At 33.0% G+C, this 25,576-nt stretch overlaps 1 protein-coding gene across 3 annotated transcripts in view; it reads right to left on the bottom strand.

Moving 5' to 3' along the window:
- Positions 1-25,576, bottom strand: part of LOC102803796 (doublecortin domain-containing protein 1-like) — a 44,212-nt gene that overhangs the window by 5,689 nt on the left and 12,947 nt on the right. For 2 of the 3 annotated variants that reach the window (XM_085500977.1, XM_085500983.1), the window contains 30 exons: positions 21,871-22,146; positions 21,577-21,766; positions 18,795-18,957; positions 18,475-18,580; positions 18,089-18,188; positions 16,916-17,009; positions 16,726-16,824; positions 16,075-16,325; positions 15,705-15,791; positions 15,375-15,515; positions 14,732-14,882; positions 14,439-14,553; positions 14,045-14,195; positions 13,440-13,547; positions 13,167-13,291; positions 13,008-13,068; positions 12,304-12,461; positions 12,010-12,133; positions 10,494-10,578; positions 7,401-7,486; positions 6,731-6,874; positions 6,359-6,605; positions 5,656-5,815; positions 4,600-4,638; positions 3,218-3,376; positions 2,748-2,942; positions 2,429-2,643; positions 994-1,064; positions 501-692; positions 145-351 (listed from right to left, as the gene is read on the bottom strand). In XM_085500977.1, coding sequence (XP_085357103.1) covers positions 145-351; positions 501-692; positions 994-1,064; positions 2,429-2,643; positions 2,748-2,942; positions 3,218-3,376; positions 4,600-4,638; positions 5,656-5,815; positions 6,359-6,605; positions 6,731-6,874; positions 7,401-7,486; positions 10,494-10,578; positions 12,010-12,133; positions 12,304-12,461; positions 13,008-13,068; positions 13,167-13,291; positions 13,440-13,547; positions 14,045-14,195; positions 14,439-14,553; positions 14,732-14,882; positions 15,375-15,515; positions 15,705-15,791; positions 16,075-16,325; positions 16,726-16,824; positions 16,916-17,009; positions 18,089-18,188; positions 18,475-18,580; positions 18,795-18,957; positions 21,577-21,766; positions 21,871-22,146 — 4,300 coding nt within the window. The remainder of the gene's footprint in view (positions 1-144; positions 352-500; positions 693-993; positions 1,065-2,428; positions 2,644-2,747; positions 2,943-3,217; positions 3,377-4,599; positions 4,639-5,655; positions 5,816-6,358; positions 6,606-6,730; positions 6,875-7,400; positions 7,487-10,493; positions 10,579-12,009; positions 12,134-12,303; positions 12,462-13,007; positions 13,069-13,166; positions 13,292-13,439; positions 13,548-14,044; positions 14,196-14,438; positions 14,554-14,731; positions 14,883-15,374; positions 15,516-15,704; positions 15,792-16,074; positions 16,326-16,725; positions 16,825-16,915; positions 17,010-18,088; positions 18,189-18,474; positions 18,581-18,794; positions 18,958-21,576; positions 21,767-21,870; positions 22,147-25,576) is intronic. The other variant, XM_085500991.1, reaches the window with a different exon arrangement.

Below are 25,576 nucleotides of genomic sequence, written 5' to 3'. Positions count from 1 at the left end.
TGATGCAAAGTCTGCACTCAGGCAGGTCAGGATGGCATCAACCTATGCTATGTGCCAATCAATATGACCACCATACTGCCTTCCCGGTTGAATTTGCAGTATGCTTGAGATACCAGATTAGAGACATTAAAGTAATGCATTTACCCCAGTGATGCTTGATCCAACAATCAGTTCAGGTGGCTGTGTACGTCCCTCACCATTCTTAAAAGCTAGAATACGTACAGATAGTATAGGCTGATACGCTGATAGTTCCTTTGCGATGGTTCTTGCATTAGAGACAGTACGTAGCCTTATCAGTTCTTCCTGCCAGTGTCTGAGAGTGTTTTCAGCTTCATACGTGGATAAATCAACCTAAACAGAGAGCATAACACAAGATTTATCTCAATCTTGATGACTGCAATGACTTACACACATTGAAACACCAAAGCACAGACAAATTGACACATTTATTCCTTAGTTTCTATTGGTTTTCACGCAAGAGAAAATAAATGCACCCATACCTTTCCATTAAGACACTGAAAACATCCACGTAGATTCCTAATGCCTCTTTCCTTAGCTGTGCCAACTGCACAAGAAAACTCAACTTGTCTCTCTAACTTCTCTAATTTCTGGTAGCCCCTCATGGCACGAGCACAGGCTACACATACTATGGTGGGATCTGAATCACGGTTTGAAAGACAGACTGTATATCCCTGTCATAAGAAAAGCAAGGTCATAAGTAATGCAGAGTCAAGAATGTTAAAATCAGCATGTTTCTCAAAGAACAGACCCTCAACAAGTAACAAACATATCAACAGCACAGAGTAAATTAAAACAATTCATAACATATGACTACTGTATTTACACTATTAAAAGCACATCTGAAATAGAAGCACATTAAACCAAACATTGTATTTGTTATATACTGAATGAATAAAGTATTAATTATTTTGACCATGGGAATACCTTGATAGTTTGTACATGCGCTACTAATAGAGCAAATACAGTACTTACTGGCTGTTCAGCTGACTTGTGTCCTAATACTGCAAATGTGCAAACATTAGATTTATTGGCTGCTGTTACCTCTGTAAAATATAACATTTATTAAAATCATATCAAACAATGCAGTTCTTTTTGTTAAATTGAAAATGAAATGCAATAATATAGAATAATTTAGAATTAAATATTGCATTCAAACATAAGCCTTATGAATATGTAATAGAAAGATAATGATAATGTAATAGAAAGAAAAACAAGCAGCCTATCGGCAATGCACATTTCAATTAAAGAACTGAAGACATCATTAGAAAATGAACAATATGAATAGTATCAAAGGAATCGGACTTAGTTTTTAACAAGAAGTCGAAAATATCACTTTTTACCGAAAATTACAAAAATATTCACCAAAATAAATTAATTAGAGAATTGAAGATATCATCACAAAATGAACAAATCTGAGAGGTCCACATGTAGTACCTATATATGCGATTGGACTTGCGGTTTTTAACAAGAAGTCGAAAATATCACTTTTTACCAAAAATGACAAAAATATTCACCAAAATTAGAGAATTAAAGATATCATTACAAAATGAACAAATCTGAGAGAGGTCCACATATAGTACCTATATATGTACTATCAAAGCAATTGCACTTGCGGTTTTTAACAAGAAGTCGAAAATATCACTTTTTACCAAAAATGACAAAAATATTCACCAAAATTAGAGAATTGAAGATATCATCACGAAATGAACAAATCGGAGAGGGGTCCACATGTAGTACCTATATATGTAGTATCAAAGCGATTGGACTTGCGGTTTTTAACAAGAAGTCGAAAATATCACTTTTTACCAAAAATGACAAAAATATTCACCAAAATTAGAGAATTAAAGATATCATTACAAAATGAACAAATCTGAAAGAGGTCCACATGTAGTACCTATATATGTAATATCAAAGCAATTGCACTTGTGGTTTTTAACAAGAAGTCGAAAATATCACTTTTTACCAAAAATGACAAAAATATTCACCAAAATTAGAGAATTAAAGATATCATTACAAAATGAACAAATCTGAGAGAGGTCCACATGTAGTACCTATATATGTAATATCAAAGCAATTGCACTTGCGGTTTTTAACAAGAAGTCGAAAATATCACTTTTTATCAAAAATGACAAAAATATTCACCAAAATTAGAGAATTGAAGATATCAACATGAAATGAACAAACCTAAGAGAGGTCTACCCAAGGTACATATACACCAAGTATCAAAGCATTCAGGCTTGTAGTTTTCAAGAAGAAGTCGAAAAAGTAAAACATTGACACGGACGACGACGACGGACGACACCGGACGACGACGGACAATCACTCATATGATAAGCTCTGCTCGACAAAGTCGACAGCGGAGCTAATAAAAAGATATGTTGATTTCTATACCTGGATAGACACTTACCTTTATCAATGTCCTCACAAGCAAAGGCATCAATGAAACCAATATGGTGATCAAATGTCCATTTATAATTTGCACTTCCTAGTTTGGCCGATTTGCGACACTGTAATGTGACTGGCTGTCCTTCAAATGTGCTTGGTAAACTGCCATCACCGTGCTTGTAATATGGCATAGCAACGCCAAGTACAACATCATAGTTACTCTTGCCATGAATTAATCTATTATACAATTGAGAAAAGGAAAGATAAATAATAAATGTATGCTTCATCATATGTACATATATATTGCTCAGTCTGGATTATTATGTATTGACCCAACTTACCCTGATTTAGAGAAGACCCAGCGCTGATTGACATCATCAATTCTTTTCTTACACAGGACAACTTCAGAGCATTCTATCAATTCTCCATCTTCTGAGCCCAGTACTAAGTCTGGTCTGCTTTCCACTGCAATAAAACCATCCTGGTATACAAATCTCTGCAAACTTACTCGCTTGCTAGGTGACTTAGGTCGGGCTCTAAAAAGGAAAGAAATAAAAAGCGGAATATTAGAGGTGTAAACTCTACTACTTGTGTCAATTTCTAAAGTTGCTGTTATAAACTGTATCCATAGTTACTAGCTTTTAACTGAAAAAACAAAAGATGTCCGGAATTGGAGAGGACAGAAGAAAAGACAGGAAAGACATCATGCTTCATATCTGTCGAGGCTATCTTGTATATGTGTGAATAGAAATGACAAATATGCCATGAAGAGAAACTGGACAGAGATCTACAGAAATTGTTTGGGACTTACTGAAACTTTTTATAAAGTTCTGGGTTTGTAAACTGTGCCCCATCAGCATCATTTGCATCTTTGACTTCATCAATACCGGCATTCATTGAGTTTCTCTCCCACGGCAATTTCTTATTCTCATAGCGTTCCTCAGATTTCACATGTGCTCTAGCATGTGCACTGATTTACATAAAATAAAAGTGGTATTTTCAGTAACAGTATGTATATGTGTGCATGTGTGTTAATAAATATCTTATAGTAGGCTGATAAAGCATTAGATGTTATTTTATATGGCAATCTTACCCATGTTTTTGTTTCTAAGACAAATGCTACCCATGTTGTTTCTATAACAATGATATCTATGTTGTTTCTATGACAATGATATCTATGTTGTTTCTATGACAATGATATCTACTGTTTTATTTATGACCCAATTCATTTATGTGTCACTACTATTATAACACTAAGTGTAGCATGATTTTAGGCAAAACACCTTGATACAAATATAAGGCTCGGAATAAAATAGACAAATGTTTTACTAGGTACTTCTACTTTTTTTGGGAGAAGGGCAGTTTAACTACATGTACAAGCATATGTGCTTTAGTTGATTATTTCCTTTTAATTGTTTTAAAATGTTGACAAAATATTTGTTTTCTATCCTATTCTAACTGTGTGTTATTTATTATACCTCGGAAGCTTGCTGAGAATGCTGCACACATACATTGTCATATCCAACAGGAAATCTAATTCAATGCATGCCTGAACAATCCCTGGTCACAGCCAACACTGATATTAACAGCCTTATTGTGTTATTTAAGGTGAGAAGCATAGTTTGTTATTTATTTTTCACCATTTGGCAACATTTAAATGAATTTGAAATGACTTTAGCTGATAAAATGTTAGTATGACAATTATAAAAATATTAACTAACTACCAGCAAAACTTTCCTATTATGGGAGTTTATGATTAGTGGCACACTAATAAGAATTTTATAGCATTAACAGACCATTTCCTGATCACTGCAAGATCCTATGATATACTTAAAATGAGGACAAACAGAGCTCATAGCATCATAGTGTATTCAACATCACAAAGTATTTTGAGAGTATTTCTAAGCTTCATAATGTGCTATACACATTTGATGATATCCAAATTTAATAAAGTAGGAGTAACTCAACTCCATACTCTCCTCTGAAAAATTGCCATTTTCAACATTGAACTATAAAAAAAAATGAAATTTAAATTCCATATCAAATCATTTGTGGCAGACATTTGGTCCGCGACATAATAAGCAGGATCTCACAATGAATGGAAAATCACATATATTATCAATGTTTTATTCATTTATATTGTGAATACACAATAGTTAGTAAAATAGAGAATGAATTCAAACCAAATCACACCTTGCGAGAGACACATGTGTAGAATATTGATCTGTTTCACTACAAAACACAAGATACAAATGAGATAGTTAATCACAAACAAACAAACAAACAAGAAACAATAACAACAAATCATGCTGGTTCATTAATGGTGCAAACATCAAACACAAACAAGGTACAGGGAGTACACATTGATGGGTGGTGGGTGCAACACTGCAAATGGAAATTCACACACATTAAAAATTAATGAAAATTAATTAAACAGGAAACAGCTATGCATATAATCAGAATACTGAAAATATTAACATCATCCATACAAGTCACATACAGTATTGTCAATGTGTGTACATAAAGCTGTAACCACAGAAACTAACAGTGTCTATAAAATAATGTTAGGCTTCTGCCAATAAACTGGAAAAACTGCTTTAGCTCGTTACCGGTACATTATTTATTTATCACTGACAATTAATTACAATATTTGGATGACAGTTAGATATGAGTGTAATCACCAGGATGACCTGTGTCAGACACATCTGATAAGAATGAGACAGTCGGCAAAGCCCCCAACAAACAAGTGATCTGAGATGGTCCACAAAACTAGAGCTTCACTGAACTTGACTGGCAAAAACACAGGGAGGTCCAGACAGTTCCCCTGGGGAAACTGATATTTCCGGGACGTCAAACTGAAAGCATTGAAAGGTTCTGGTGTGTAGTGTTGCATGTGGGATCAGAGCTCTCACAGACAACATTATGTACCACAATGCTCATAATCTTTCACAGAGTGATAAATGTTGTGTAGTCAGATGATAAGCGCAGTGCCTGATTCTGTCATAGTGTTTGTCCAAGGGGTGTATTGAACATGTTTATTTCCATCCCTAGGTAATTTAAGTGTTGTGGTATCTCTAGCTGATTGTTGATTAAAAACTCCAGTGACCACAGGAGACTCAGTGTGTGCTGAAGTTGTGCTATCAAACATGAATCGGCATGGAGACTGTAATGGTGGGTTCACAAGGTGTACCTAATTCCTGTCGAGATCTCACAGTAAATACAAAATCATATATAATGCCGTCATCCTACCTTAGTCCGCCAAGTGGATCTTCAGGTGGTTCATCTTGTTGAGACGGTTCTTCTTCAGACTCCTTCTCCATAGCTTTTCTCTCATCCTTTGTCATACAACACATATTAACTATGACTCTGGACCCAGACTGAATAGGACCATCTACTTCCATCACAAGATCTAAAGTCAAATGATTGTTATTGTTTATTAGCTCCTTTTATTTGAATAAGTATATACATTGTATTTAATTTTCACTGCAGGAATTTTTGCAATTTAATACTTTTATAGGATTCATAAAGACATAATGACAGTTGGTGGCATAACACCCCCAGAGAAATTGTCACTACAACATTTTTTACTCATTAAATTCACAAAAATTTGTCTCTTGTGAAATTTAGAGCAGCTGATGAACATAATATTGATCTTAGAAGACGAAAAACAATACAAATGTACACTATAATAACAAGAACAACCTAAACACTACATTCTGCACACAATCTCCACACAAGATACAGAAATGATGACTATTGACACTATTGTGTTATCATATCAATATTGGGTTCTGGACCTGTAGTAGAGTGATACATCAATAGAATATTCATTATTATTAAATTCCAGTCACAAGATATACACAATTAACGGTAATTGTGCTATAAACGCTTGTGCTATAAACTGCATAAGTGACCAATGAGAGAGTTCATAGTTATATTTATACAAACTTACTAGTAGGATTTCTAATAGTGCAATATTGTGTCATTTGTTGTACATCTGCAGTCAGGTTAGCCAATAGGAAACGCCTCTGCTGTTCAGACTTGGATAGTTTAGGATCAGTCCAGATTTCACCACATGATACATAGACTAACTGATCTCGCTGTAACTCATGCAAAGTGTGTTGTTCATTTCCTTCAAGATCAAAGATTCTCCTGGCAGCAAATGGAAGATTAAGCAAACTGGTGCATCTATCAAGGAACTGTAACAAGAAAATAAGCATAGAATGAGAGGCTGGATAGTTATCATTAAGTATGTCACATAGAGAGGACATATGCAAAAAATTTTTCAGTTGCTGTCATTACACTGAAAAATTTCTAAACTTACCAATTGTATTTCAAGTTTCTGTAAATCTAGGTTTTTTTCACTTTCTTTTGTTTCTATTGTATTTTCATCTACATCACTGTTTGTCTTCTTTTTTTCTAGAGGGCGCTTTCCATTCATAGCAGTTCGATTCAGGTCTTTCATCATCTATAAATAAAAATACCAGTACATGTTTGATATAATCTAATTATAATAAGACAGTCAGATACCCATACAGTATGTATTACAATAACTACTCATTTGTTTTGTTGTAGCTTCTCTTAATGACTGCATTACTAAAGCTCAATCCGTATGAAATAAAGTACTATTTCAGCTGAAATATTGATGTGTTTTGTGTGTTCTGAAAAGCTTTGATGAGTTACTTTACTAACACTGCATAACATGTGTAGGTTTTATTTTCAACAATTTACATAGGTCTGTCCATAAAGATACATTCACTGTAATAACAGCAAAACAAACTGATATTGACATGTGCATCCCATAGTGGGATGTTTCTAATACAGAAAAATAATGGTAAACACAATGTTGGGTGACATTCTGATGAATGAACAAGTAGATGACATACGTTTTTCTGTTTTCATTGCTAAGATGATAAATCAATATTGTATTTTTATCCATAACTCTACAGCCCATGTAACCATGGCATTAGATAAAACAATAATTCACAACTTACATTTGTCAAATCTGGTCCAACCACAAGTGCGGCTCTCTTAAAATCCCGTTCTCCATTTTTCAGAACACGGAGACGAATCGGTAAAACTGTGGAAAAAGCAGGCCAAGCATCATCACCCCCACTGTTTCTCAGGCATTCTATCTCTGAGAGCCAAGCCCACGTCTATTGAAAGGTCAAAGGTCAAGTTCTGTTTTTTCTCATGCCAGATGCCATCTTTTTGATGCAATATTTGGTTGACCAGCAAATTATGTTATATTTTATATTAATAAGACTAGTTGCATATCACGGGAGATCTCCACTCAGATATCATACAATGGACATGAAATGAACCAGGTAAAAAATATCTTTTTTTCTGAAATTAATTACATAACTATTAGAAATATTTAATTTAAATTAATTTTGTCTAATTACTGATGGAAATTCACATAAATAATTAATATTCTCTATGGAAAAAAAAATTTCAACTTGATGTTTATGTTTACATATATTATTTACATGTTTGAAAAAAAATATATAAAAAATAGCTGTAATTGTAATTGTAACAATATTCTCATCTAAGAAACTATTTATATAAATCCCCACACGATGTTATTCACCTGCACAATGATTTATTTACTAAATTATTTATTTAGAAAACTACCGTAGTGAAAATATATCTCCTGTTGTGTGCTTAAATGGACCCACTTCTGTGAAATTATGACCTATGTAATTGACAAATTTTCCTGTTTGTCTATTGCTATGGTGACTGATTAAAAAATGAAATAGTATAGCAAAGCAAATACGGCAGACCATTACTACTATAGAAACATACAGCAGTGTAAATAGTATATAATATTACATATTCATTTTTGAATATGTGTGTCTATCTTGGATGTTTTTTTTTTCAAAATTAAAGCTTGATAAATTATTTGATATTTAGTGCGGAATAAAATGTAATACAAATGAATACTGATGATGAATAATACTGTGAAATATTATAGAAAAACATAGACGTTTTAATGGTGTATCGCAAAATATTGGCATACATTGGTACTGCTGAATAAATCCTATTTGCTGACACTAATCTCGATTAAAATCATTGGGCTATGCCAAAAAAATAAATTGTTTTGCAGATTTATGGCTTGTAAAATTTTTAAATGTAAATTTAAATTTTTGGGTTCAAGAGATCACATGCTGCTAAGTGACTACTGATCTGGAAGATCTCAGCTTATACAGACAAATTTCAAATTTCAACAGTCATAGCTGCTAATTTCTGTACATGCTTATAAAACCAGCATAATTTGACTCGAACAACTTCACATGTAAATGTCAAGTAGTAAAAATTACCCATAATGCAGAGAATGAATAAAGTTGCTATCAGTCACTGTTAAAAGAACACCAATGAAATGTTCACTGCTACAAAGTGATTTCTTAACTTGCAAAATTGGTTTAAGACAAAATTGGTTTGAAGTATTCAAATAATTTATACAAAAACATATGTGACATAGTCCAATACAACAATAAACAACATTTTTTAAATTATGTAAATTTGCTTTAAACATATGATATAACCCCCAAATTTATTCATGTGAAATTATTTGAATATTTAATCTATTCAAGTACATTTGTAGTCTTTTACTAATGTATACCAGGATCTAATTAACTGTTTCCCCAAATTAATGGCTGTGAAATATTCTATTAACAAATACTGTGTGATTACATGGCTGTAAATGATATCTATATAATAAGATAATTATGCATTATTAAAAGCTATAATTTTGAATTCTGAATTTAAGTTTTGTCTCAAGTTTTATTGTTAATAATAACGAGGACTTCTGCTAGAGAAACGTGTTCGTAACATTGCTTGACCTGTTTGCAGAGAAACCACCAATTAACATGCAACTAAAAACCCAGGCCATTATTATCAACCTTATGCCAAATAGTGTTCCAAAGTTATGGGTGCATCAGAATTAAACGACAGAAATATAAGATGGAAACAATTCTTATTCATTAATCAAAACAATGTACATTTAGTACAACAGTAAAAGAAGGAAGCCAATGAGACAGATGTGGGTGTGTTCTACAATTTAGAACAATTGAATGTGACATTAATCAATGTTAAATAACTAAACAAATAACTCCATCTCAATAAATGAAAATGTCACCAAGTTTACTTGTAAGGTTTCCAATATTTGGCAGGGTTGGTGGAATTAAAAATTAAAAGAACACAGCACATGTAACACCACACACTAGAATTAAACATCACCCAAAATTAATTTTGCTTTCATCATAAGAACACATGCAACTTTGCAACAACACCCAAGGCAAGCAGACAAATAAAAACCAATTTGTAAAAGTGTGCAAAAAAATCATTGTAGCAAGTTGATTGTTAAGCTATTGTTCAAACCAGTTTTATTTCAACCAAAGCTAAGCAAGTTTAGGGTGAGGTGCTTTAGAAAGTAAAAATGCGTGTTTTTGAAATTAGTATTCATAGTTAGCACTGTTATATGGTTATATGGTTAAATATGAGAAATGAATAATATTATGAACAGTTTCATTTAAATTAGTATCTCATCAATGTGTTTCCAGCAACTGGAAATTACGGGAATATTAAGGTATCTGGCTTTAAGACTTCATATTGACAAGATTTGTTAATCAAATTTTAAATCTGATAATTTTAACTCATTTGTTTAGTTTATGTGTTAATATGGTAGCAAACTAACGTTAGTAATGCTCTGAGAATGAAATGAAACATGGCGTTATCAAGTTTATGTTATACAAATTAGGTGATTACTGGTCTGCCATGGAAAATAAACTACTCTGTGGGAACAGTGTTAGTCATTTTAACTAAACTTTTAATTCAGAAATGAGAAAACAGCTTACATGTACTATACACATATTACATTACATATTATAATATTGGCTGGGAAGGTTGGGTCTCCGTAAGTTTGCAAAAATAGAAAGAAAGCTGAGGATATTGTTTCTACAATCCTATATGCGCACAAAGGGTGAATCTTACTTAAAGAGTGAAACCCTGGTGCAACATCAGCAAATAAGTCAATCACATATGACAAGATTCAAATGAAATGTTACAACTACATTCATTTTACATACCTCCATTTGGAGCATTTTTTGAAGATGGTTTCCTCAGAGGAGGGGCATGTGTGACAAAGTATCCTTCCATTGGCCAATCAAATTCCTGTAAAGTGAAACGAGTCATTAGAATCACAGACAGGAATGCATTTTGTTTCTCAGTACATTATTACCCACTTAATTCCAGGTTTCTCGGTACATTATTACTCACTTCATTCTAGGTTTCTTAGTACATTATTACTCACTTCATTCTAGGTTTCTCAGTACATTATTACTCACTTCATTCTAGGTTTCTCAGTACATTATTACTAACTTCATTCCACGTTTCTCAGTACATTATTACTCACTTCATTCTAGGTTTCTTAGTACATTATTACTCACTTCATTCTAGGTTTCTTAGTACATTATTACTCAATTCATTCCAGGTTTCTCAGTACATTATTACTCACTTCATTCTAGGTTTCTCAGTACATTATTACTCACTTCATTCTAGGTTTCTTAGTAAATTATTACTCACTTCATTCTAGGTTTCTCAGTACATTATTACTCACTTCATTCTAGGTTTCTCAGTACATTATTACTCACTTCATTCTAGGTTTCTCAGTACATTATTACTCACTTCATTCTAGGTTTCTCAGTACATTATTACTCACTTCATTCTAGGTTTCTCAGTACATTATTACTCACTTCATTCTAGGTTTCTCAGTACATTATTACTCACTTCATTCTAGGTTTCTCAGTACATTATTACTCACTTCATTCTAGGTTTCTCAGTACATTATTACTCACTTCATTCTAGGTTTCTTAGTACATTACTACTCACTTCATTCTAGGTTTCTTAGTACATTATTACTCACTTCATTCTAGGTTTCTCAGTACATTATTACTCACTTCATTCTAGGTTTCTTAGTACATTACTACTCACTTCATTCTAGGTTTCTTAGTACATTATTACTCACTTCATTCTAGGTTTCTCAGTACATTATTACTCACTTCATTCTAGGTTTCTCAGTACATTATTACTCACTTCATTCTAGGTTTCTCAGTACATTATTACTCACTTCATTCTAGGTTTCTTAGTACATTATTACTCACTTCATTCTAGGTTTCTCAGTACATTATTACTCACTTCATTCTAGGTTTCTTAGTACATTACTACTCACTTCATTCTAGGTTTCTCAGTACATTATTACTCACTTCATTCTAGGTTTCTCAGTACATTATTACTCACTTCATTCTAGGTTTCTTAGTACATTATTACATACTTCATTCTAGGTTTCTCAGTACATTATTACTCACTTCATTCTAGGTTTCTCAGTACATTATTACTCACTTCATTCTAGGTTTCTCAGTACATTACTACTCACTTCATTCTAGGTTTCTCAGTACATTATTACTCACTTCATTCTAGGTTTCTTAGTACATTACTACTCACTTCATTCTAGGTTTCTTAGTACATTATTACTCACTTCATTCTAGGTTTCTTAGTACATTACTACTCACTTCATTCTAGGTTTTTCAGTATAATATTACTCACCTCATTCCAGGTTCCATCTTCAGTGACAGGCCAAGAATATGCTAATTTATTCCACAGTGGATTGTCCACTTTAGAGTGTTTCCACTGTCCCATCTTATGCAGGATTTCTTGCTTGATGGCAAATCTGAAAACAAAAGAAGATGCAACATGAGCGACAATGCAAAAACAATTTTGTTATCAGTGATTGGACATTTCTTTCAGCCTTCGTAGAAGAAAATGTGGGTGGAAAAAATTGATGGAAATCTTGCTGAAATGTTTGAGAATCTACAATAAAGGAATGATTAGAACACTAACCTTTGTCTCCTAGCCTCAGAGTGTTTCGCAGCAAATTTCTCTACCACTGCAATTGCACATGTCTGACCAGTATACTGCCTATCACTGTCACCAACACATATTGGATCGGATTCCATGGACAAGTCACCAATAAATGTCAATACTAAACTTGGTTGAGCCTAATAAAGATAATTATTAGTTTATTGAAATTTTGTGCAGAGTGGATTTGAAAAGTAATGTTGAACACAGGTAAATGTGATAAAGGAAGACATTCTACAAATTTCATTATTTCAAATACTGACCTAATACTGATGCTAAAATATGTTGAATTGCTAAGTGAATAATCTGTGTATGTAGCCAGTCAAACAATGGGAAGGGTTTTGTTAATTTATCATGAAATAACATAAAAAAAAAAAAAAAAACTGTATGAAATTAAGTTTAGAACCAAAATACAAAAAAATGTAGCATGAAAACACATTTTTTTGGGAAACTACTACAATAAACTGGGGTCTAGTGCTGACTCTTTACTGGTTCTCTTTATGAAAATACATTATTTGGTTTCAACTCGATGAAAGACGATCGTTTTCATGCAGCAATATGTGCCACTAAATAGCATCTACTAAGTCATCAACATTTATTTTAATTATAGAGAATGTATCTTTCAATTTGTAGCTTTGCTATATCACATCAAGAATGTCATTGTGATTTAATAGCAACATACTCACCAGAGAATAAATGAAGCCTTCAGGACTGAATCCCCACTGCTGAGCCGGGTTTTCAAGCATTCTAAAACAGGTGAAACAAAAGTGTTTTAAAATCTTTGAACGCAGAGAAAAAGAGAAGAGAGCCTCTATCGAGTTGTTAGTAAACATATGTCAGCTTACTTTTTCTGCATAGCTACAGCAAATCCATGTAATTCAGTCGTTTTATCTGGAAGTGTAGCATCAATCTTGTATTCAGTTGCAGTTAGTGACATACTCGGCATAGCTTTACAGGAAATCATACCAGACTAAGAAGTAAAATACAACATATTTATATAAATATTAAGTCAGTTCATCTTGTCATACTTTTCAAATATGTCATGTATCTAGTTCATTTCTGGTAAGCCATTATTGCGTAAATTTCATAATGGTAGCAGAAAGATCAGCCATCTTTACCTTGCTGATGACCCAAGTCTGGCCATGTGGAGGCCACATTCCTTTATCATTCCATTTCTTTTTGTCAGATACAATTACATCTGGATACAGAACAAGGTTGAGGTTGTCCTGTAAAGATATTAAAGTTTATGTAAGAACCATTAGCACAGTGGTTGCTACACCACACCCATGATCTATTGACTCAAGTTCAAATCCTACATGAGGTCAACCCCAACCCTGAGTGAGAATGTGGTATGGGAAAGTCGACTGAGATTGATTCATTCACTGACTGAATTTCATTGTAGTCTACTGTTTTCAGCACAATATATACTGGTACATCCAAAAAAGGCAGTAATGAACACCCATGAATAGCTAGGTTATCAAGTGTTCATGTCAATAACATGTTAACATGTGTCAACGTATTCAGCATGCGTACTGATGTCAGGTAATGAACGAAAATATTTAAAAGTTTTAAATCTCAAAATTAGGGACATTCTATACTCAACATCAGGCAAAATTCACAATCAATGTGAATTTACCATCTATTCACAACCAGGGCTCAGCAACAAAGGGAATATCTTGCTATCCAAGATTGATAAAATGAAAGAAAGGAAAAAGACCATTACCTTTAACTGCATAAAGTGTGATTTTGTATCAAGTTCTTGTAGTTTCAGATTTGACATGATATGTTCTCTTGATGATTGGTCCATATTCATATTGATATCTTCAAATTCATAGATCAATGGAAATCCTATGCAAGCTTCCCACTGGCTGTGTCTGAGTACAGATAATTGTGAGAATACAGTCAGATAAAGCAGTATTAAAATGCACCACAGCAACTGATGCATTATGAGTATACATGGTTTTCAAGGCACCGCATCAAAGCTAGATAATAGATTTTAATAATTCACAAAATATATGAAAAAATGTCATCATACTTTAGACCATTAATTTTGGTTTCATGTGTTACATGTCAAGTGTTATATGTGATACCTCAGTAAATGAGAAAGGATTACTAACTTTTCTCTTCCAGCACCATAGTCATCTGCTTGCAATGGCTCTTTCATTATTGCGTTCCTTTCACCAAATAAATTAAAACCTCGCACTTTATCCAACTGCAACTGTAGCACAAACACTAAAACACAAAATATGAATTACATTTAACATAATAATACATCATATATCATATATTAGAAAATGGTGATCTGAACAGCATTTCATCATGACTGTAAATAAAAAACAATACACATACGTCAATACTGTACTGTTATTTTCTTTACAATAAAACATTGACACAGCTTGGAATCTCTTACCTTGGCTAGACTTGTAATTTTCTCCCAGTGTAAAGCAGACTTCTTGTTCATGCTCTAGTTCAGACACATCTTTGATTTCAACACTATCCTTTGTAAAGAGTCGCCGTGGTTTACAAGCACCACCATATCTGTTGCCAATTTGATCTAATAGCTAGTAGTAAGATGACAAGAGATAACATCATTAAAACAAGCAGCTTCTGAGCTGATATTGTTCCACTGTATATGATGCATATTCTGAAACTAATCTGATCCATACTTGGAAGCAGACTGAAAATATGTGTCACAAAATGAAAACATCTGATGGCAGTCAACGCAAGGAATGCACATACATGTACTAATGTATCAAAGTAATCAGCTAAACAGTTTTTGAGAAATTGTTGTAAAAGTATAATTTTTGGAATGAACAAATCTGACAGAGGTCCACCTAATCTACATAGAAGATCTCAAAGCAATGAGGCTAGCATTTTTCAAGAAGAAGTTAAAAATTTAAAGTTGATGCCAATATTGGACAATATAGTAAGCTCAGTTTGATTATTTCAACAGCAAAAAGCTTAATATACCGGTACACATTTGTATGCAATTTTAGGTTTATATGTGCTTGTATTACAAATACAGTTTTAATCATTAGTGATAAGTAACCTACCCTTTGCATTATAAATGTTTTTGCATCTATAGGATCCTTTCCTGAATCTCCAAGTTTCTGACCTGAGTTAACACCCTTTGATAATTCTTTCATGTTAACATAAATCACCTCTTCTCTTTCAGGCTTTCCATTCTGAAATACCTAGAAAGGAGGAAAGAGTCATTTCTTTATCAATAAAGAAACATAACACACAATGACTTAAATACAAATATATTTATTTACTATGAGCTTAAGGTAAAATAGCATGATTATGTAACAATAGTCATTTACTGATAGTCACTGCTGTTCCAAACAAAGAAAACTGTCTCTGTGATAGATGACATAATTTACCTTGATTTTAATACCTGGAGTTCCAACCAATCTATCAGAGCTACTTATCTCTTTAATGTGTCCCAATATGTACTCATGTCCAGCAGCCTGTTAAGCAAACATTGGATGATCTAACTACAGTCACAATTACTGAAATCACATTAATATCACATGAAAAAAAAATTCAGGAAAAAATCATAGTCTTAAACATGAACACAGTAAATATAGAAGTCACTCCGTGTTTGTTTTAAAGCCATTGTTGAATTGTTGGTTAATTTACTTATACTGGAGATTCTTTTTTTTTTTCTCAGTAATCATACTTTTCACACTTGATGTACTGACATGTTATCATTGATAAGATTTCATCAAACTACTACAGACTACTACATACCTCTTCTTCTGATACCATTATGTTAATATTTCGGTTGACTTCTCTCAGTTTTTTGAGAGCGGCTTTGAATGTACTAATGTGACCATCAGTTTCTTTCATCTCTTCATAAATGTCATCATCATCCATGGATTGTATTTTACTCACTGTCACCTTATCCTTCTCACCATCCTGTGCATACTCCAACTGTTCTTTGTATTGCTCAAGTCCTTTGATTTTCTGCTTACAGTGAGTAATCACAGCTTTCAGAAAATCTAAAAGAAATCATTTATACTTAAAATTGAAAGGGCAAGAATTTTCCGCCTAAAAAAAGACCTATAAAGATGAAAAAACAGGTGTGTTTCCAATGGAACAGTTTGATTTGCAAATGTATTGTTCATATTACAATTCTACAAATCACCATAATTGTGGCACGTATACACAAGACTACATATAGGCAATAGAATAAAAGTAACTTTTTTCCGGCCACATGTAGAGATGATCAAGTTAACCATGATAGTTCAGATCAGATCAGATCAGATCAGATCAGTATTATCAGCACATACAAATGAATGCATTCATGATAATTTGTTCATACAAGAATGAGACATTTTGTTGATACTACAGTATGAACTCAAACTGAGTTTTGATATGAGTAATGTCATTTGTACGTACCCTTGGTGCCTGATGGACTGAAGCCTTCTCCTTTGGAAATCCACAGTGGTCCAATTACAGGTGTTGTACTTGTCTGTAAGCACTTATCAAGCTTAGGGGCTGAAACATAAAGAGTCAAACATTTGGACTTTCAAATATTTAGAAAAACTATTTAAATATGAAATTATTAAAATGTATTATTAAATCATACCATCATGCAAATCTGTGATAGCTACACCATGCCATGTATAGGCAGCCCTTGCTGGTGTGGTTAAATTCAGTCTACTAGTACAGTCATCAAGAAACTGAAACACAAAAAAAAGATTACAAAATTAATTACAAAGTTTACCAAAAGTACAAGTTCTGCTTGCCATGATTCCTTGGCCATGGAAACTACCATGCAGCATTGTTCACATTAATACATAACACTGTTCAACGGAGCAAACACTAGAGGAGGAATCGCATATGAGAGCGCCCTTCTTTCAATGGACGGTATTTTGTCGCATTACCGATTACATTCGGTCCACAGCTAGTGCATTGAACACGTACATCTGACCCACAGCTTTACTACCGGTAGCGTTTTCTACAGAGGTATTATTTAAATCATTGAGGACCCTTCTGCACTTTTCTCATCGTTTTGAGTTTTTTCCTGATGGAAAGCTTTATGTATGGCAAATGTTTCTATTGGATCCATTTTGGGTTGGCGTTTTAGACATTGTTATTAATGAGTATGACATCGTCACCCTATAATCATTGTTGTTGTGACAACTGCAGACAGTATTAGACCAGATATTTCATACCAGTTGTACGTCTCAACACTGAACTACACTACACCACTAAACTAACTAAACTACACTAAGTTAAAGTGACCTGACTTGTAGGTCATGTGACACCTAATTGTGTAAATTCATGATATATGAATACTAATTATGACAGTTTGCAGGCTTAGAAACAGCTCAAAACAGGAGGCACAATTTGGCGCAATCAAACTGTAGTAAATAAGTATCTATCTATATTCATTGTGATTTTCAGAACATTCAGTTTCTTGCATAACATGAAGGCCATATATTGATTTCCATCAAAAACTGTAGCTCAAAAATGCTATTTACAATAGCTTATTATATAACACCTGAAACCACACACAAGTTACATACATATGGTAATTAAACTGTAATATTTTCTTTTATTTGCCGTAAAATTCAACAAACTTCTGAATTATTGTTGTATTTAAATGAGGACATAATGCAACCAATCGTGCCATGCAACTCACCACCTGGCAAACACCAAAGTGTATAAGCTTCTCAAAATGTAAATTAAGAATTGGAAGATGATCGAATCAAACTTAACACTCAATGATGGAACTTTATTTGTGTTCATTACTTACAGAAGCAAACTTGTCCATTGAGACTACAACCTCCGTCATCTCCTGACCGTCCCCATTTTTGAAAACCATCACTCGCCTGTTTTTCTGAGCTAACATACTCCTATGTAACAGTATAAAATACAGTCAACAGATATTATTTAAACCTCTTTAGCAGTGGGTAGCTTTTAATAAAGTTATAAACTATTTTTCAATCAACATCAAAGTACACTTTTTATTATCTGCAGAACACAATAATGACAACACAAGAATATTTTCATTATTAGCCACCAAAATATACTGAATTTCTTTAACTTATCAACTTGCATACAGATGGGAAACAACATGGAATACAAGATATAAGAGAATAAACTAAACAAAGCATATCCTGCAATATTCTATGTACAAACCTGAGGCGCTTTGACAAAGCTGGTTTAGTCTTTCTCTTTTTCCTTTCCTCTGCAAACACAACACCGTTCACTGTCCATGAAGCAGACTTCTTCATTTCTATATTGCCTGCAAACACAAAAATTTAATGAATATTTAACTCCTGCTAATAGCATCAATGTATACACATATATGCCTTGGTTACATGAGGACAAAAACACAGAAACATACCAGGTATATTTCATTCCCAGTTTATATTAGCCATGTACTATGAGCTATGTATTTATGTATTTAAAAACTTGAACAATTTAATGAAATAAACAAAACTAGATATCATCCTTACTTTTTTCACATGTGGTAGGATCTTTGAATGGTTCTCCACATGAGATGTAAATATCATCACCTCGTTCAATATCCGAGGGTAAGAGTGCTTCTTTACCATTAGATAGAAAGACTTTCCGTGCAGCTGTTGTTAATCCTAGCTTCACTGTACACTGTTCCAATAACTGTGAGGGAAAAATATCAAAAGATGATATGACTTAAAACATACATATTTAAAAGAATATTTTAATGCCTGGTCCAGAGAAGTGTGAAAACACCTGAACGATTAAAATAACAATCACAGCAGAGAAGAACTGTTTGCAATATAGTGCATTGTGGGTGAAGTTAGCAGATGTGTTACTGTCAGTTCAGGCCTTGTCTTTAGGAAATGGCTAACAAGACAGAAATGGTTCTTCTGAACACAGTAAGGCGAGAAATTAGGAGGACTACGCTAATTCAGAAATTCAAAATGGCATGTATTAGCTATTATTAGCTATCATGGATTAGAATAGTACTGATATAATAATAATAATAACAATAATAATAATAATAATAATAATAATAATAATAATAATAATAATAATAATAATAATAATAATAATAATAATAATAACTTTATTGCATCCTTAGAAATACAATGTTTCTATCAGTTAATAGCAATAAAGATTAGTTGTGATAACTACTACTACAAAAAGAAAGTTAGTTGTTAAAAAAAAAAAAAAAAAGATAAAGCAAGTGTTACATATCAAATGGCATTTTTATTTCTTGATTGAAATGCATTATGAATATAGTTGCCAATCTTTTTTATTATTACATCATCTTTTGAAGTCATCAAGAAATTAAATTTCTGGAGATCATCCTGGGTTTCTTGTGGAAATATAATGTCTTGTATGATTTGTTGGCGTATTACTTTATATTGTGGACATTTCATAACAAAGTGCAGTTCGTCTTCTATTTCATTCTGTGAACATTGTTTGCAAATTCTATTTTCAGAAGGTATTTTTGGTTGCATATGTCTCCCTTTTTCTATTGCTAAAATGTGATTACTAGTTCGAAATTTTGTCATTGAAATTCTTTGTTTCAAATTTAGCACATCTAAGTATTTTTCAAAATTATAAGAGTCTTTGAATTTTTCATAAGTTCTCAGCTTTGTTTTTTCAGTTATATTTTTTCTCCAGAAATTTATGTATTTTTGTTTGACAACTTTGCCAATTTGCTGTATATGTTTTGTTAACCAATCATTCTGTTGTTCTCGTGAAAAGTTCATGTTGTTCATCATTTTTTGTATTGAAGAGTACCATTGTAAATTGGATTTCTTTTGTTCAAGGTATGCTTGTTTTGTGATATTATTGTCTGGTAATTTACTGATACGAGTCCAGTATTTTATTAAATTGATCTGAATATCTACTAAGAGTGGGAATTCTCCTACTTCGGCTCTGCATGCAATGTTTGCCACAAATTTGTTCAGTCCTAGTAGTTGTTTGTAAAAATTCAATTGTGTTTTTTCTGTTATTGTTTTGTCCCATTTGTTGTAATCTTGAATTTCATGGCCCCAGATTTCAGACCCGTACAATAATATTGGTTGAATACACCTTTTAAAAAGATGGATGAAAGTTCTACAATTTGTTTCTGGTGGTAGGAACTGTTTCAATGCATACATTGCTCTGGCTGCTTTATCTGCTAAATTTTGTTTGGCTTCAGTGTAGCAGCCATTTGACTTTAAATTTATACTCAGGTAGTTGTACATATCTATACAGGTAATATTTTGTTCATTATAATAGAATTTTTCTGTCTTTTTCAGTGTTCCTCGTCTGAAAATAACAACTTTTGTTTTTGTCAGATTTACCTGAAGTTTCCATTTATGACAATAAACTTCTAAACTATTTAGTGCATTTTGTAGACCGTTTTTTGTTTCAGATATTAACACTAGATCATCTGCATAGAGTAGGGAACTAATTTTACAGTTATTCAATGTAACCGGATCTAATGATTCATCTTCTAGTGATTTATTTAAGTCATTAATAAACAAATTAAAAAGCATTGGGCTAATGACACAACCCTGCCTAACACCCTTGGTCGTTTCAAATATGGGTGTAATTTTATTTTTGAAACGAATGCATGATTTTGTATTTAGATACATATTTTTAATGATGTTATAGAGATTACCATTTATACCATTATTAATTAATTTATAGAAAAGCCCTTGTCTCCAGATTTTATCGAATGCTTTTCGAAAGTCTATGAAACACGAGTACAATTTTCCCTTTGATTTCAAGTATTTGTTGACAATAGTTTTCAATACAAATATCTGATCTGTAGTACGATATCCCTTACGGAATCCTGCCTGGTTATTGTTTATAATGTTATTATCTTCGGTATATTGACTAATTCTAGTGTTAATTATACTACAAAAGGTTTTACCTACACAACTAGAAACAGCTATTCCTCTATAATTTTCTGGGTCAGTTTTGTCTCCTTTTTTGAAGATATGAGAGATAATACTAATGTTCCAAAGATCTGGATAAATACCTGAGTCCAGGATTATATTAAATAATTTACGTAGTGGCTGAATTAGGAAGTCTGAACTGTATTTAAGTAATTCTGGGCAATAACCATCATATCCTGATGATTTTATATGATCAGAGTGATTGCTCTCCTCAGATGAAATGCTTTGTCAAATCTGTAAGGGAAGTCATGTATAACTTTGTTCTAAGGTTTCACCTCATAGTATAAACCAAGATGTTTATTCTTATACCAGTAAATCACATACACATATAAATTATAAATAAAGATTGGTAACATACTATTTTAATATTGGGTGCAGATATTTCTGCAAATATGTCTTTATGTCCATTTTTATAAGCTGTACATTTGATGGTGGTTGGTGTCCTGTAGAATGGTCTGTTGCGACGTCCTGATGTGGAGTATGATGACCTCATTGAGATTCTTGACACTGTCGAGGTCGTTGACTTGGCACTGGTAGGTCTCATATGACTATAAATTAAATATATAATAAACAAATCAGAACAAGATCTGATGCAGTTGTTTGAAAGGAATACAAACTTGGGTCAGTAAATTGATGGTCAAGTTTCACTTACGTTTTTGTTCTTGCTGGAGCACTTGATGGCCTTTCCCTTTTCTTCTTATCGTTCTCTCCTTGTTTTTCCTCGTCACTCCTCTGATTGTCAGGTTCCCATTTGTTTGCATCAGCAATAAACTTGGGGTCAATCCTCTGTTTTTCCCGGGATGCAAGCCTAGCTGATTGGGTGGCAGAAACTGGTCGCTTTGATTTTGAAGATGATTGTTGTAACAAAAACAGGGAACTATGGGGTAGTTTCTGCAAGTACGGTGAACTCAACTTTTGCTGTTTTCCTCTAAAGAAATACAAAACAATTAACAGGTGAGATAAAATAATTGTAAATAATCGACACACTAGGGAAAGCAATCCCCCTTTCTCCACTTTTTTGAATATTCCATCGTGAAATAATATAGTTTAGGTGGTATTCATGAAGAGAAAATATAGTCAAGAGTTAGCTACATGAGAAGGGGTGTACTTAGAGTGTACTTATTTAAAGTAATAAACATTGTTTTTTAAACATAATGTTTTAAGCATAAACGGTACATGTAACTTTAAATAAAATAAACTTGTTCATGAATGTATGTTATACTCAATCTATCTCAAGACTCCAGCTAGCATTATTTCAAATAACTCATAAGCCTACAGAACATTTCTATAATCAATTAAAGAATACCAGTGACAATCATCCCCCATATTTTAACAATTTGGTTGTGTCCGGAAACTTGCTTGTTTCTTAAACTCCAGCCATAGCAGTAATGCTTAAAACTATAAACAGCCTGCCCTGTTTACTTTGATTTGTATGTCAACAATAGTAATTGTTTGTAAGAAGAACAACTCTTTACCCATGGTGTGGAGCATCAAGTCAACGACTTACTAGAATATAATTATACACAGCACGTACTTATAAAAGGGTGTCTGATGTTTTCCCTTTCGGCTATAACAATTTACGAGGAGTTAAAACTGTTTGAATACAAATTGTGAAGGGGCAAAGCATGGCTTTCTTTATGATAGAAATATACCATGCAACCATGCACCAGATTAAATAAGTTGGTAAACCAATTGTGTGGAGCTATCTTTCATGGCAGGCATTTACTAAGTGTTCCTGTCAAAAGATTGTACAGGTGTGGCCCATGCTAGATGTCACCTTTCCTGACCCTGTCAGTCTATACATGCTTTCACCAAGATAGTTGTTATATAAGAAGGCTGTATGTAAATATTTCTATAACATCTATGAGTTAACACGTTGACAGCAGCATTACCAAAAACATAATACAACAAGAACAAGATAGGAACATTTAAGGTTTCAGCCATATGGCTGTCATTATTGTCAATTTTATGTAAACTGAATCAAAGTAAAGTTCTTTGGTAGAAATATTTTTTTTTACAGGTATTATCAATATCTCTAATTCACTGAGATCTAAGTATTTAGCAATGGATAAACATGATCAAAAAACACCCAAGGCATGGAATTAAGACATCGTTTACAAGTCCTAATCACACTAAACGTGTCTTAGCATAGTTACAAAAAAAGACAGTGCCTTTAGAGACAAAAAAAACAAGTTTTTCAACATAACAAAAAAAATCCCACTGGAATGGATGATATACTTTGAATTGTTTATAGAAAACACAAGCAATATATATTGCCAGACAGCAGGTTGATCTCGTCAACTTAGAAACGAGACTCTGCCTAGTACCGGTTTGTTTGCACATAGCAATCAATAGGTCATACACACACACAAGTGAGTTGTTGCCCGCTGCTGACAAACTGAAAGACATCATTGTAGTATACTTACAGTTCAAATGAATTCACGTGGCATATAGCTACAGATAACAATGAATTTTGTGATAGATTTCATCGTGACCGACAAGGAACACTACATCTGTTTACAAAATCGCTTGACTGTAGCAGTTTGCCAAACAGTTGGCTAGTTTTGATTAGACTCTCCTCTTTCCAGATATATGGCCTCTCACATAATAGTGCTGTATTCAAATTTTTTTATTGATTTGGTTTTGTGTTACTCAAACCCCTTATTGTTCTTTAGTCAACAATGGACCAATAAGCAGTGTGCTGTTGACACTCAATCCCCGTAAAGCACAAAACTTTTACAGCTCTGTGGGATAATGAAGTGAAAATCATCGTTGCTGTGCAATTTAATCTATTTACAGGGTTTCTGTTTAAAAACATAAGTACTTATGGATTACAAGTTAAGATGCTACATGTATGAAGCTCATTAATACTAGCTTAAAAGAGTGAAATATGCATAAAAACTTTATTTTTATGATATCCATCATGCACCTCAACTCAAACCAAGGAGTAAACAATAGTACTTGTGTTAGAAATCTTGGGGAAACCATGTTTAGCTCAATAGGTGAATAATAGCCTGTGGATGCTGTTAACACACATACTGGCACTCAGCGACATCATAATGTACATTTCTTTAAGCTCATAGAATTTAAGAACATAGAATTTAAAAAAAAAAAGCTACAATTCAATAACAAGTGTGAAAATACTTGCAGTGGGAAATTTAATTATTCTATTTTGATAATTTATTCTCGTGGGTACAATTACCACTGTAGGATAATAAATTACTTTCTGTATGCTACTGTGATTTAAACCCTTGAATGAACAGCTTTGTAGCAATCCAAATTGGCTGAATTGGCTGTAGTCAATTACTGATTACTGGTAGCTGTCACTGTTCACAGCACTCACCATAGACTGCTTTAACTAGAAACACTGGTACAAGCATTTTATTCACACGTTGAACTTAATGTGAACTTATAGGCTCCAGTTTCAATGTTAAGAGAGATTTACTTCAATCTCACAGGGGTTTTCTGAGTTAAGTAAATTACGTGCTTGATTTCACAACCATTTCATACACTATAATCATGGAAAATAAGTAACATGAGTGTCAAAGTACAGAAGTCATGGGCAGACAACTAATAACAAAACATGACATAAATACAATATGAGAAAGAATCTAGATAACATAAACAAAAATATTCTCACAGGGAAGAATGACAAAGTATAGAAATGGACAAATAGTAAGAATTTTGTTTAGTCATGCCCAATGAACTGGAAAAGCTATTGTGAGTATGTACTATGAAGTATGCCCTCAAGTGGTGAATTAGTGATTCTTGTGAAATTGGAACAATCTCCAAAAAAATGTTTACAGCTTTAGAAATAGCTTTTTTATGGTAAATGTAATACTGTGAAATTACCAACATTTGCACTACTGATTATTCAAACAACATATTTGTTAGTTGATCAATGTCATGTGCAGCCCAGTTAACAAATGGCAAAACTGTGTGAATCCTAAATCATCCTAAAACAAAAAACCCACCTTCTTTTATGTTAAGAAATCCAGGTCATTTTCATCTTTGTGTTTTTGTATATTGTTTGTATGTGAACATCCTAAATGTATAACTAGAAACTTTGATGAACTAACACCACATTTCATAGTATTCCTCAGGTCATAGCCATCTTATCAAGCATACCACAGTGTGTACATTAGATTTTTCACCATTTCATGGTATTATAATTGCAATATTGCATGATAACAGGTCTTGGACGTCAGAAGAAGATATTAACTTGGCTAAGTATCACCCAGTATTTACCACATTACAACCTTGTCATGTTACCGATGCAGTAATAAATGGACAGTGCATCACATTTCATTCCATAAATATTAACCTTCATAAAGCATTCAAATTACATTATGTGCAAG

This window comes from Saccoglossus kowalevskii, chromosome 1 (genome assembly GCF_978046115.1).
Source record: "Saccoglossus kowalevskii chromosome 1, keSacKowa6.1, whole genome shotgun sequence".
In the NCBI taxonomy this organism is placed as follows: Eukaryota; Metazoa; Hemichordata; class Enteropneusta; family Harrimaniidae; genus Saccoglossus; species Saccoglossus kowalevskii.
Note: the sequence above shows the minus strand (reverse complement) of the source record. Positions and strands in the feature narration are given on the sequence as shown.